Source organism: Salmo salar, chromosome 01 (assembly GCF_965601325.2).
Source record: "Salmo salar chromosome 01, fSalSal1, whole genome shotgun sequence".
Lineage (NCBI taxonomy): Eukaryota > Metazoa > Chordata > Actinopteri > Salmoniformes > Salmonidae > Salmo > Salmo salar.
This window is the reverse complement of record NC_138291.1, coordinates 1,368,976-1,382,500: the sequence shown is the minus strand read 5'-3', so window position 1 is coordinate 1,382,500 and position 13,525 is coordinate 1,368,976. Positions and strand designations below refer to the sequence as shown.

The window sequence follows — 13,525 nt, the reverse complement described above, 5'->3', positions numbered from 1 at the left end:
ACTGGTCCATGACTGGTCCATCACTGGTCCACCACTGGTCCACCACTGGTCCATCACTGGTCCATGACTGGTCCATCACTGGTGGTCCACCACTGGTCCATGACTGGTCCATCACTGGTCCATCACTGGTGGTCCACCACTGGTCCATGACTGGTCCATCACTGGTCCATGACTGGTCCATCACTGGTCCATGACTGGTCCACCACTGGTCCATCACTGGTCCATCACTGGTCCATCACTGGTCCATCACTGGTCCATCACTGGTCCATCACTGGTCCATCACTCCTGTTGTGTTGATAGGCTCCGAATTGAATTCACATTTAAGCAACAGTACTTAACTCTTCCGAGTCGCCCAGGTATAAAACTGCTCTTATTAAGACACAAACACACAGTTAAACACCGTCTCTCTAGCAAACGTCACACCCAGGGAGCCACAAACCCTCTGCTGTTGGTCTGTTCTGAAACCGATAATACATTACAGCAGTATTACATTCCTACACTCCACGATGACGTCCCAGAGTTTGGCTATCCATCAGCGTCGCCGTGGCTACACACAGTGTGGTGTTGGGCTGTAGGTATCCACAGTGACAGAGAGAGGAAGAGGAGAAGGATGAGGAAGAGGAGGTTGGAAGAAATGAGGAGGAAGAGGCGGCGCTCACCTGAAGAATGTGACGAAGAACTGCACCAGATCCATGAAGTTACTGTGCTGAGAGAAGGCAATCTGAGGAGAGAGAGAGAGAGAGAGAGAGAGACAGACATGTTAAGACACAGACAGAAAGGTAATCTGAGGAGACAAGTAAACAGACAGGTTAACAGACAGACAGGTTAACACAGAGAGAAAGAGACAGACAGGCAGACAGACATGTTAACAGACAGAAAGAAAGACAGACAGGCAGACAGACAGGTTAACAGAGATGGGTTAAGAGACAGACAGAGAGAAAGACAGGCAGGCAGACAGGTTAACAGAGATGGGTTAAGAGGCAGACAGGTTAACAAAGATGGGTTAAGAGGCAGACAGGTTAACAAAGATGGGTTTAAGAGACAGACTGAGAGAAAGACAGGTAATTAACTCTGCCATTTTGAGAGTCATACCCCGTCCGTCTTTCCTAAATCAGTCTATATAACACAATGTCAGTGTTCGAATCTTTAATATCACAAACACAACTGGAGTCAGAACCAGTTTTAGGGAGGGCATGTTATTTCTGGAATGGTTTTTCCCCCGTTGCCCCTCATTTTCCCGACAGTAGGACCTGCTCCACTCCTTCTCCCAAAGTAGTTGATGGTGCCGTGCCCAGTCGATAATCACTATAAATATACTGAAACTCATTTCACACATATAACAGATGACATAAATGAAGTAAAAGTATGATGGGGCGTTAGGGAGAGAATGGGTGAGTTGATGAGCGATGAGAAGCCAACGATGCAGAATTCAGGTCATCACCAATTGTGAATGAAGAACAGGACCATTCTATTGAATTGATCTATTCTAACCTCTAAATGATATGTGTATATATATATATCAATCCACTAAAACCCAAGCAATGAATTGTTACGTCTCTGACGATCATTCTTCTGATTCTGAGTCTCAGCCAGAACCGACACCTTCAAGGCTTAAGCGCAAAAATAGCCAGAACGACGCGCACTGAGCAGGTGCCCGCTGCCACCACCAAATGAAACGGGGGGACGGGGGGGGGACGGGACGGACGGGAAGGGACGGGAGGAGACGGGAGGGGACGGGAGGGGACGGAATGGGACGGGAGGGGACGGGAAGGGACGGGAGGAGACGGGATGAGAGGGGACGGGAGTGGACGGGATGGGACGGGATGGGAGGGGACGGGATGGGACGGGAGGGGACGGGATGGGACGGGGGAGGACGGGATAAGAGGGGACGGGATGGAACGGGATGAGACGGGACGGGATGGTACGGGATGAGACGGGAGGAGAAGGGATGGGAGGGGACGGGAGGAGACGGGAGGGGGGGGGACGGGATGGGACGGGACGGGATGCGACGGGAGGGGACGGGATGGGACGGGACAGGATGGGACGGGATGGGAGGAGACGGGATGGGAGGGGACGGGATGGGAGGGTGCGGGAGGGGACGGGAGGAGACGGGATGGGAGGGGACGGGATCGGATGGGAGGGGACGGGACGGGAGGAGACGGGAGGGGACGGGACGGGAGGGGATAGGACGGGGACGGGAGGGGACGGGAGGAGAGGGGACGGGATGGGAGGGGACGGGATAGGACGGGACGTAGCCCTGTTTGTGTTCTGGAACGTAGTCCTGTTTGTGTTCTTTGTGTTCTGGAACGTAGCCCTGTTTGTGTTCTTTGTGTTCTGGAACGTAGCCCTGTTTGTGTTCTTTGTGTTCTGGAACGTAGCCCTGTTTGTGTTCTGGAACGTAGCCCTGTTTGTGTTCTGGAACGTAGCCCTGTATGTGTTCTTTGTGTTCTGGAACATAGTCCTGTTTGTGTTCTTTGTGTTCTGGAACGTAGCCCTGTTGGTGTTCTTTGTGTTCTGGAACGTAGCCCTGTTTGTGTTCTTTGTGTTCTGGAACGTAGCCCTGTTTGTGTTCTTTGTGTTCTGGAACGTAGCCCTGTTTGTGTTCTTTGTGTTCTGGAACGTAGCCCTGTTTGTGTTCTGGAACGTAGTCCTGTTTGTGTTCTTTGTGTTCTGGAACGTAGCCCTGTTTGTGTTCTGGAACGTAGCCCTGTTGGTGTTCTTTGTGTTCTGGAACGTAGTCCTGTTTGTGTTCTTTGTGTTCTGGAACATAGCCCTGTTGGTGTTCTTTGTGTTCCGGAACGTAGCCCTGTTTGTGTTCTGGAACGTAGCCCTGTTTGTGTTCTTTGTGTTCTGGAACGTAGCCCTGTTTGTGTTCTGGAACGTAGCCCTGTTTGTGTTCTGGAACGTAGCCCTGTTTGTGTTCTGGAACGTAGCCCTGTTTGTGTTCTGGAACGTAGCCCTGTTTGTGTTCTTTGTGTTCTGGAACATAGTCCTGTTTGTGTTCTTTGTGTTCTGGAACGTAGCCCTGTTTGTGTTCTGGAACATAGCCCTGTTTGTGTTCTTTGTGTTCTGGAACGTAGCCCTGTTTGTGTTCTGGAACGTAGCCCTGTTTGTGTTCTGGAACGTAGCCCTGTTTGTGTTCTTTGTGTTCTGGAACGTAGCCCTGTTTGTGTTCTGGAACATAGCCCTGTTTGTGTTCTTTGTGTTCTGGAACGGAGACCTGTTTGTGTTCTGGAACGTAGCCCTGTTTGTGTTCTTTGTGTTCTGGAACGTAGCCCTGTTTGTGTTCTTTGTGTTCTGGAACGTAGCCCTGTTTGTGTTCTGGAACGTAGTCCTGTTTGTGTTCTTTGTGTTCTGGAACCTAGCCCTGTTTGTGTTCTTTGTGTTCTGGAACGTAGCCCTGTTGGTGTTCTTTGTGTTCTGGAACGTAGTCCTGTTTGTGTTCTTTGTGTTCTGGAACATAGCCCTGTTGGTGTTCTTTGTGTTCTGGAACGTAGCCCTGTTTGTGTTCTGGAACGTAGTCCTGTTTGTGTTCTTTGTGTTCTGGAACGTAGCCCTGTTTGTGTTCTTTGTGTTCTGGAACGTAGTCCTGTTTGTGTTCTTTGTGTTCTGGAACGTAGCCCTGTTTGTGTTCTTTGTGTTCTGGAACGTAGCCCTGTTTGTGTTCTTTGTGTTCTGGAACGTAGCCCTGTTTGTGTTCTGGAACGTAGCCCTGTTTGTGTTCTGGAACGTAGCCCGGTTTGTGTTCTTTGTGTTCTGGAACGTAGCCCTGTTTGTGTTCTGGAACGTAGCCCTGTTTGTGTTCTGGAACGTAGCCCTGTTTGTGTTCTTTGTGTTCTGGAACATAGTCCTGTTTGTGTTCTTTGTGTTCTGGAACGTAGCCCTGTTTGTGTTCTTTGTGTTCTGAAACGTAGCCCTGTTTGTGTTCTGGAACGTAGCCCTGTTTGTGTTCTGGAACGTAGCCCTGTATGTGTTCTGGAACGTAGCCCTGTTTGTGTTCTGGAACGTAGCCCTGTTTGTGTTCTTTGTGTTCTGGAACATAGTCCTGTTTGTGTTCTTTGTGTTCTGGAACGTAGCCCTGTTTGTGTTCTGGAACATAGCCCTGTTTGTGTTCTTTGTGTTCTGGAACGTAGCCCTGTTTGTGTTCTGGAACGTAGCCCTGTTTGTGTTCTGGAACGTAGCCCTGTTTGTGTTCTTTGTGTTCTGGAACGTAGCCCTGTTTGTGTTCTGGAACATAGCCCTGTTTGTGTTCTTTGTGTTCTGGAACGTAGCCCTGTTTGTGTTCTGGAACGTAGCCCTGTTTGTGTTCTGGAACGTAGCCCTGTTTGTGTTCTTTGTGTTCTGGAACGTAGCCCTGTTTGTGTTCTTTGTGTTCTGGAACGTAGCCCTGTTTGTGTTCTGGAACGTAGCCCTGTTTGTGTTCTTTGTGTTCTGGAACTCACAGGTGACAATCATCAGTCCCCAATCAGAAGACACCTGTTCCTTCTCCCTCAACCAATCACAGTCCCTTTCCCTTGGTTTAAAAACCCAGTCAGTTGTTTTCTCCCGGAGCTCATTTTTATCTCGCGAGCTCATTCTCACTCTGTGATCAATCTTTGTGCTCATTCGCTCTTGTGTCCCATCTCTATCTCCCCGTGTCTCTCTCTCTCTGTATTGATCTCTTTTGTTTTTGCAAACTACATGTCACATTTGTCCGGTAATCCTGTGAGTATTGTTTTGTTATTTGACTGTTTGTTTGTTTGGTGGGAAAAGGGGGTACCAAGACAAGTCGCCCATGGGCATACATTACCCGTAGGAATACTGTGTCTAAGTACCATAGTTAGAACTGGGCGGACCACCCACTGTATTTTTGGTTAGTTAGCTAGCTGTTGTTGAAATAGGCTAGTCTAGCTTAGGGGTGGTTTTGGATTATTGTTTCGTTGCTTGGGTCCAGCTCAGCCCCTTTTCCCACACCCCTTTACCGTGTGTTTAAAATAAACCTTTTGAGTTTGACGGTAGATTTCAGTTGTCTGTGGTTTTTGGTTCTCACTGTTACATGTCACGATTATAATTTGCATGATTTATGTTACGGGTCTCGTATCCATCCCCCCTAGACCGCTGGGCCAAAGAGGTTCGTAACATAAGTGGGGGCTCATCCGGGATCTGTCATTACTGACGCCCATACCGCTCATGCAGATTGTTATTGTGTGGTTAGTCAGTGTTGAGCGTCATAAGCATTAGTGTTTGCTATTTGTTGGCTTTTGTGTTTGGTAGTAGTTCAAGATGGCTACTTTTGAGTTGAAATCCTTTTTGGATAACCCTTTGTGGGAGGTGTTTAATAAATGTCGTAAAATTGATTTAATGACCTTGGCAGAACATTATTCATTGTCTATTTCTCACAATTTAGTTAAGGCGGAGGTTAAGAAACTAGTGTTAAATGTATTGTTGAAAGAGCAGGTGCTTGTGTTACCGCTGCCTGAGCCTACTACCCCTGTAGGGGATGTTGCTGCTCCTGTAAGCCCGTCGGTGTCTGAGACCGAAGGCGAGGCTAAAGCTCCAGCTACATTGCCCCGTTTTGATCCACTCTCCCCACTGTCAACTGGTGATGCCAGAAGGGATGTCCGTTCTATACAGTTTCAACTGGAGGCAGAAGAGAGAGCCCAAATTAGGCGAGAAAATCTCCAGTTAGAAATGTGTAAACTTGAGGCAGAAAAAGAAAGAGAACAGCGGCAGTTGGAAATCTGTAAAATAGAGGCTGAAAAAGAAAGAGAACAGCGGCAGATGGATTTCAAAATGCGCCAAATGGAACTGGAAGCAGAGACAGCGAGGCTAGCCTTCGTTCCTACTGTGCCTGTTAGTGAGTCGTCCTCACCAGCTGTAGCTTCCAACACGTTTGACATTAGTAGGCAGATTGCCTTAGTACCTTTGTTTAGAGAGTCAGAGGTTGACTCCTATTTTTGTGTGTTTGAACGTATAGCTGTAGCCTTGAAATGGCCTGAAGAAGTATGGTGTTTATTGCTACAATGTAAATTAACTGGTAAAGCCCAAGAGGTTTTATCAGCGCTACCTCTGGAAGATAGTTTGAACTATGAAGTGGTCAAAGCTACCGTTCTTCGCGCTTATGAGCTTGTGCCTGAGGCATACCGACAGAGATTTAGGTCTCATAGAAAGTCTTCTAATAAGACTTATGTGGAGTTTGCTAGAGACAAGGGAAATCTGTTTGATAAATGGCATGCTGCTAGTAAGGTAACTGATTTCAACTCTCTCCGGGAGTTAATTTTGTTGGAAGAGTTTAAAAATTGTTTACCCGAACGCATTGTAGTATACCTAAATGAACAGAAAGTATCCTCCCTGTCAGAAGCGTCTGTGTTGGCAGACGAGTTTGTGTTGACGCACAAGAGTGTGTTTTCGGCTCATACTGAGAGTAGAGCTACTGAGTTGCCTACTTTTAGTCCTGGTCGGCCCGCAGTATATCAAGCACGCCAGAAAAATGAGCGTCCCTGTTTCTATTGTCATAAAGTGGGACATATGATTAATGATTGCTTCCTACTAAAACGCAAACAAGGGATGCCTATTCGTGCAAAGCCGCCGACAGGTGTTGGGCTAATTCGTACTGTTGTGAGGTCTGAAACGAAACCAGTGCCTCAGGGTAAATGTAGTTTGAAAGTCTCAGTACCCGACCGCAGTTACGAACCGTTCATTTTCGAGGGGTTTGTGTCCATAGCGAATGACGAAGCATCTCAGCGTCCTGTTAAAATCCTTAGAGATACTGGTGCGGCACAGTCATTTATATTGTCTGATGTGTTGCCCTTATCCGACAATACATACTGTGGTTCCAGTGTGTTAGTTCAGGGTATTGAAATGGGTTTTGTCCCAGTGCCATTGCACTTTGTGAATGTACACTCTGAGTTGATCAGTGGAATATTCAGAGTGGGGGTACGTCCTATGTTGCCAGTAAAAGGTGTGACCTTTATAATGGGTAACGATATTGCTGGAGGAAAGGTAGTACCCGTATTGGAAGTGTTGGATAAAAGTGACCACTCTCTCTCCAATGAGTTGGCACAGAGTTATCCCCATGTGTTCCCCGCTTGTGCTGTCACTCGTGCTCAGGCAAGACAAGTGGGTGACGTGATAGATTTGTCGAACACTGTTCTGTTCAAAGAAGATGATCAAGAGGATGGGTTGTGTACTACCTCTGCGAAGCTGATCACCTCTGACAAACAGACAAGGGAAGAATCGAAGTATGTTGAACTTATTGCTGAGGCAATACAGTTACCAGTCACTCGTGAGCAGCTGATTGCTAACCAGAAGGTTGACAACAAGCTTGCTAAATGTTTTTCTAGTGTTGTCTCATTGGAAGAGGTAAAGAAGAAGAATGTGGCTTACTTTCTTGATGGTAATCTCCTCATGCGTAAATGGACATCCCATGGTGGCGCGGAGGGAGATTGGAATGCTGTTTACCAAATAGTGATTCCTACAGCCTTTCGACACAATGTGTTATCCCTTGCTCATGATCACCAGTGGTCTGGACACTTAGGGATCACGAAGACTTATGATCGGATCCTTCGACATTTCTTTTGGCCAGGTTTAAAACAAGATGTGGCTCAGTTCTGTCGGACATGTCACACATGTCAGGTTACAGGAAAACCAAATCAGGTTATTCCTCCTGCTCCTCTTTGTCCTATACCTGTCATAGGTGAACCATTTGAACATGTGGTGGTTGATTGTGTTGGACCGTTACCGAAGACAAAATCGGGTAACCAGTTTCTGTTAACGATAATGTGTATGGCAACAAGATACCCCGAAGCCATTCCTCTGAGAAGGATTACAGCTCCAGTGGTGAGTAAAGCCTTAATTAAGTTCTTCACGACATTCGGGTTACCTAAGGTGGTACAAACTGATCAAGGTACAAATTTCCTGTCAAAGCTCTTCAAGCAGGTGTTAAAATCCTTGTCAGTTGCGCACCGTGTATCAAGCGCATATCACCCAGAGTCTCAGGGTGCGCTTGAACGATGGCATCAGACACTGAAGTCTATGCTACGTAAATATTGTTTGGAATCTGAGAAAGATTGGGATGAGGGAGTTCCTCTAGTTTTGTTTGCTGCTCGTGAAACTGTACAGGAGTCCCTAGGGTTCAGCCCAGCTGAACTAGTGTTTGGTCACACAGTGAGAGGACCAATGAAAGTCCTTAAAGAACAGTTTTTGTCCCAAGAGTTGTGTACGGAAGAAGAGAATGTGTTGGACTACGTTAGTCGCTTTCGTGAGCGCCTACACCAAGCCTGTGCTCTCGCTAAGGAAGCTCTGTCTTCCTCACAAACAAGTATGAAAAGACACTATGATAAACAGGCTGTTTCTCGTCCACTACAGCCAGGTGACCAAGTGCTGGTGTTATTGCCTGTTCCAGGATCTTCACTGTCAGCTCGTTTCTCTGGTCCTTATTTGATTGAAAAGAAGTTAAGTGAAACTGATTATGTGCTTCAAACTCCTGATAGAAAACGGCAATCTCGTGTGTGCCACATTAACATGTTGAAAGCATACCAAACCCGACCCATCACCCAGGTAGATGGTTCAACCACAGCGGAAGTTACTGCTATTTCTGCTGCTTCTACGGCTATGATAGTGGACTGTCATATTGATGATGTTGATGGAGATGGATTGGAGTTGCGCAATACTCAGCAGCAGTGTGTTAGATTGCCCAACTCAGAAATGCTGATGTCTCTCCAGTCAGGTCTGGTTCACTTAACGGAAGGACAGGCCGACGATATTGTGAGGCTACTCCACAGTTTTCCATGTCTCTTTAATGACGTTCCTACTCGCACAAATGTGTTGGAACATGACATTAATGTTGGAAATGCTGCCCCTATCAAGCAACACCCATATCGTGTCAATGCTTCTAAGAGGAAGATAATGAGGGATGAAGTGAAATATTTGTTGGAAAATGACCTGGCCACGCCAAGTTCAAGCCCTTGGAGTTCTCCTTGCATTCTGGTTCCTAAACCTGATGGTACGTCCAGGTTATGTACGGATTATCGAAAGGTAAATTCTGTCACATTGCCAGATTCTTTCCCGTTACCCAGACTGGACGACTGTATTGACACTGTTGGTGCTGCTACTTATGTAACTAAGTTGGACCTCTTAAAAGGTTACTGGCAGGTTCCGTTAACCTCACGTGCTTCTGAGATTTCTGCCTTTGTTACCCCAGACAACTTCCTACAATACTCTGTCATGGCTTTTGGGATGCGAAATGCACCAGCCACTTTTCAACGACTGGTTAACACCGTATTAGCTGGCGTTCCTAATTGTAGTGCATATCTAGATGATCTAGTGATTTATTCATCTGAGTGGACAGATCATGTTAACTCTCTAAGGGTAGTATGTGAACGTTTGGCCGCTGCTTCTTTAACCCTGAACTTGGCAAAGTGCGAGTTTGGGAAGGCCACTGTTACCTATCTCGGCAAAGAGGTAGGCCATGGACAGGTGCGCCCTGTTGATGCTAAGGTCTTGGCTATCACTGCATTCCCTGCGCCTACCACCAGACGAGAGCTACGCCGCTTTTTGGGGATGGTTGGCTACTACCGTAGCTTCTGTAAAAACTTCTCTGCGGTAGTTGCTCCATTGACCGATTTGCTCAGTCCGGCAAGATCGTTTGTGTGGTCCCCGGACTGTAAGGTAGCTTTTGAAACTGCTAAAGCACTATTATGTAATACCCCTGTACTTGCAGCTCCGTATTTTGAAAAACCATTTAAACTTGAGGTAGATGCTAGTGCCAGAGGTGCTGGTGCTGTTCTACTTCAGCAGGACAAGAGTGGACTGGATCATCCGGTGTGTTATTTCTCCAGAAAATTTAACAAATGTCAGACAAACTATGCCACCATCGAGCAAGAAGCTCTAGCGTTGTTGTTAGCTCTGCAATATTTTGAGGTGTACATAGGGTCTAGTGCCCTACCTGTGACTGTATATACGGACCATAACCCCTTAGTGTTTCTCCACCGTATGTACAACCAGAACCAGCGCCTTATGCGTTGGGCTCTTATTGTACAAAATTATAATTTGGAGATTTGCCACAAAAAGGGTTCTGAAAATATGTTAGCAGATGCTTTGTCTCGTGTGTAATAATTTTTGTATGTTTCGGAAGATTGACTTTGATTTTGTGAGTATTCATTGTAGATACTTTTGTATAAACTGTGTACATACTTTTAGTCGCAATCCCCCCTGGGGGTTGCTCTTTTAAGGGTGGGAGTGTTACGGATACAAGTGTGTATCCTGTGTGTTTCTTTTCTCTCCTTCTCCCCATCACAGGTGACAATCATCAGTCCCCAATCAGAAGACACCTGTTCCTTCTCCCTCAACCAATCACAGTCCCTTTCCCTTGGTTTAAAAACCCAGTCAGTTGTTTTCTCCCGGAGCTCATTTTTATCTCGCGAGCTCATTCTCACTCTGTGATCAATCTTTGTGCTCATTCGCTCTTGTGTCCCATCTCTATCTCCCCGTGTCTCTCTCTCTCTGTATTGATCTCTTTTGTTTTTGCAAACTACATGTCACATTTGTCCGGTAATCCTGTGAGTATTGTTTTGTTATTTGACTGTTTGTTTGTTTGGTGGGAAAAGGGGGTACCAAGACAAGTCGCCCATGGGCATACATTACCCGTAGGAATACTGTGTCTAAGTACCATAGTTAGAACTGGGCGGACCACCCACTGTATTTTTGGTTAGTTAGCTAGCTGTTGTTGAAATAGGCTAGTCTAGCTTAGGGGTGGTTTTGGATTATTGTTTCGTTGCTTGGGTCCAGCTCAGCCCCTTTTCCCACACCCCTTTACCGTGTGTTTAAAATAAACCTTTTGAGTTTGACGGTAGATTTCAGTTGTCTGTGGTTTTTGGTTCTCACTGTTACATGTCACGATTATAATTTGCATGATTTATGTTACGGGTCTCGTATCCATCCCCCCTAGACCGCTGGGCCAAAGAGGTTCGTAACAGGAACGTAGCCCTGTTTGTGTTCTGGAACATAGCCCTGTTTGTGTTCTGGAACGTAGCCCTGTTTGTGTTCTGGAACCTTAGCCCTGTTTGTGTTCTTTGTGTTCTGGAACGTAGCCCTGTTTGTGTTCTTTGTGTTCTGGAACGTAGCCCTGTTTGTGTTCTGGAACGTAGTCCTGTTTGTGTTCTTTGTGTTCTGGAACGTAGCCCTGTTTGTTTTCTTTGTGTTCTGGAACGTAGCCCTGTTGGTGTTCTTTGTGTTCTGGAACGTTGTCCTGTTTGTGTTCTTTGTGTTCTGGAACATAGCCCTGTTGGTGTTCTTTGTGTTCTGGAACGTAGCCCTGTTTGTGTTCTGGAATGTAGTCCTGTTTGTGTTCTTTGTGTTCTGGAACGTAGCCCTGTTTGTTTTCTTTGTGTTCTGGAACGTAGCCCTGTTGGTGTTCTTTGTGTTCTGGAACGTTGTCCTGTTTGTGTTCTTTGTGTTCTGGAACATAGCCCTGTTGGTGTTCTTTGTGTTCTGGAACGTAGCCCTGTTTGTGTTCTGGAATGTAGTCCTGTTTGTGTTCTTTGTGTTCTGGAACGTAGTCCTGTTTGTGTTCTTTGTGTTCTGGAACGTAGCCCTGTTTGTGTTCTTTGTGTTCTGGAACGTAGCCCTGTTTGTGTTCTGGAACGTAGCCCTGTTTGTGTTCTGGAACGTAGCCCTGTTTGTGTTCTGGAACGTAGCCCTGTTTGTGTTCTTTGTGTTCTGGAACATAGTCCTGTTTGTGTTCTTTGTGTTCTGGAACGTAGCCCTGTTTGTGTTCTTTGTGTTCTAGAACCTAGCCCTGTTTGTGTTCTTTGTGTTCTGAAACGTAGCCCTGTTTGTGTTCTGGAAAGTAGCCCTGTTTGTGTTCTGGAACGTAGCCCTGTTTGTGTTCTGGAACGTAGCCCTGTTTGTGTTCTGGAACGTAGCCCTGTTTGTGTTCTGGAACGTAGCCCTGTTTGTGTTCTTTGTGTTCTGGAACGTAGCCCTGTTTGTGTTCTGGAACATAGCCCTGTTTGTGTTCTTTGTGTTCTGGAACGTAGCCCTGTTTGTGTTCTGGAACGTAGCCCTGTTTGTGTTCTGGAACGTAGCCCTGTTTGTGTTCTTTGTGTTCTGGAACGTAGCCCTGTTTGTGTTCTTTGTGTTCTGGAACGTAGCCCTGTTTGTGTTCTGGAACATAGCCCTGTTTGTGTTCTGGAACGTAGCCCTGTTTGTGTTCTGGAACGTAGTCCTGTTTGTGTTCTTTGTGTTCTGGAACGGAATCCTGTTTGTGTTCTTTGTGTTCTGGAACGTAGCCCTGTTTGTGTTCTTTGTGTTCTGGAACGTAGCCCTGTTTGTGTTCTTTGTGTTCTGGAACGTAGCCCTGTTTGTGTTCTTTGTGTTCTGGAACGTAGCCTTGTTTGTGTTCTGGAACGTAGTCCTGTTTGTGTTCTTTGTGTTCTGGAACGTAGCCCTGTTTGTGTTCTTTGTGTTCTGGAACGTAGCCCTGTTTGTGTTCTTTGTGTTCTGGAACGTAGCCCTGTTTGTGTTCTTTGTGTTCTGGAATGTAGCCCTGTTTGTGTTCTTTGTGTTCTGGAATGTAGCCCTGTTTGTGTTCTTTGTGTTCTGGAACGTAGCCCTGTTTGTGTTCTTTGTGTTCTGGAACGTAGCCCTGTTTGTGTTCTTTGTGTTCTGGAACGTAGCCCTGTTTGTGTTCTGGAACGTAGCCCTGTTTGTGTTCTGGAACGTAGCCCTGTTTGTGTTCTTTGTGTTCTGGAACGTAGTCCTGTTTGTGTTCTTTGTGTTCTGGAACGTAGCCCTGTTTGTGTTCTTTGTGTTCTGGAACATAGCCCTGTTTATGTTCTTTGTGTTCTGGAACGTAGCCCTGTTTGTGTTCTGGAACGTAGTCCTGTTTGTGTTCTTTGTGTTCTGGAACGTGGCCCTGTTTGTGTTCTTTGTGTTCTGGAACGTAGCCCTGTTGGTGTTCTTTGTGTTCTGGAACGTAGTCCTGTTTGTGTTCTTTGTGTTCTGGAACATAGCCCTGTTGGTGTTCTTTGTGTTCTGGAACGTAGCCCTGTTTGTGTTCTGGAACGTAGTCCTGTTTGTGTTCTTTGTGTTCTGGAACGTAGCCCTGTTTGTGTTCTTTGTGTTCTGGAACGTAGTCCTGTTTGTGTTCTTTGTGTTCTGGAACGTAGCCCTGTTTGTGTTCTTTGTGTTCTGGAACATAGTCCTGTTTGTGTTCTTTGTGTTCTGGAACGTAGCCCTGTTTGTGTTCTTTGTGTTCTGGAACGTAGCCCTGTTTGTGTTCTTTGTGTTCTGAAACGTAGCCCTCTTTGTGTTCTGGAACGTAGCCCTGTTTGTGTTCTGGAACGTAGCCCTGTTTGTGTTCTGGAACGTAGCCCTGTTTGTGTTCTGGAACGTAGCCCTGTTTGTGTTCTTTGTGTTCTGGAACATAGTCCTGTTTGTGTTCTTTGTGTTCTGGAACGTAGCCCTGTTTGTGTTCTTTGTGTTCTGGAACGTAGCCCTGTTTGTGTTCTTTGTGTTCTGAAACGTAGCCCTCTTTGTGTTCTGG

The 13,525-nt window shown here is 46.3% G+C and overlaps 1 protein-coding gene across 4 annotated transcripts in view; it reads right to left on the bottom strand.

Moving 5' to 3' along the window:
• LOC106610160 (attractin) overlaps positions 1 to 13,525 on the bottom strand; it is a 200,869-nt gene that overhangs the window by 37,053 nt on the left and 150,291 nt on the right. For all 4 annotated transcript variants that reach the window (XM_045704524.2, XM_045704555.2, XM_045704577.2 and 1 more), the window contains exon 25: positions 660 to 721. In XM_045704524.2, the coding sequence (XP_045560480.1) occupies positions 660 to 721 (62 nt within the window). The remainder of the gene's footprint in view (positions 1 to 659; positions 722 to 13,525) is intronic.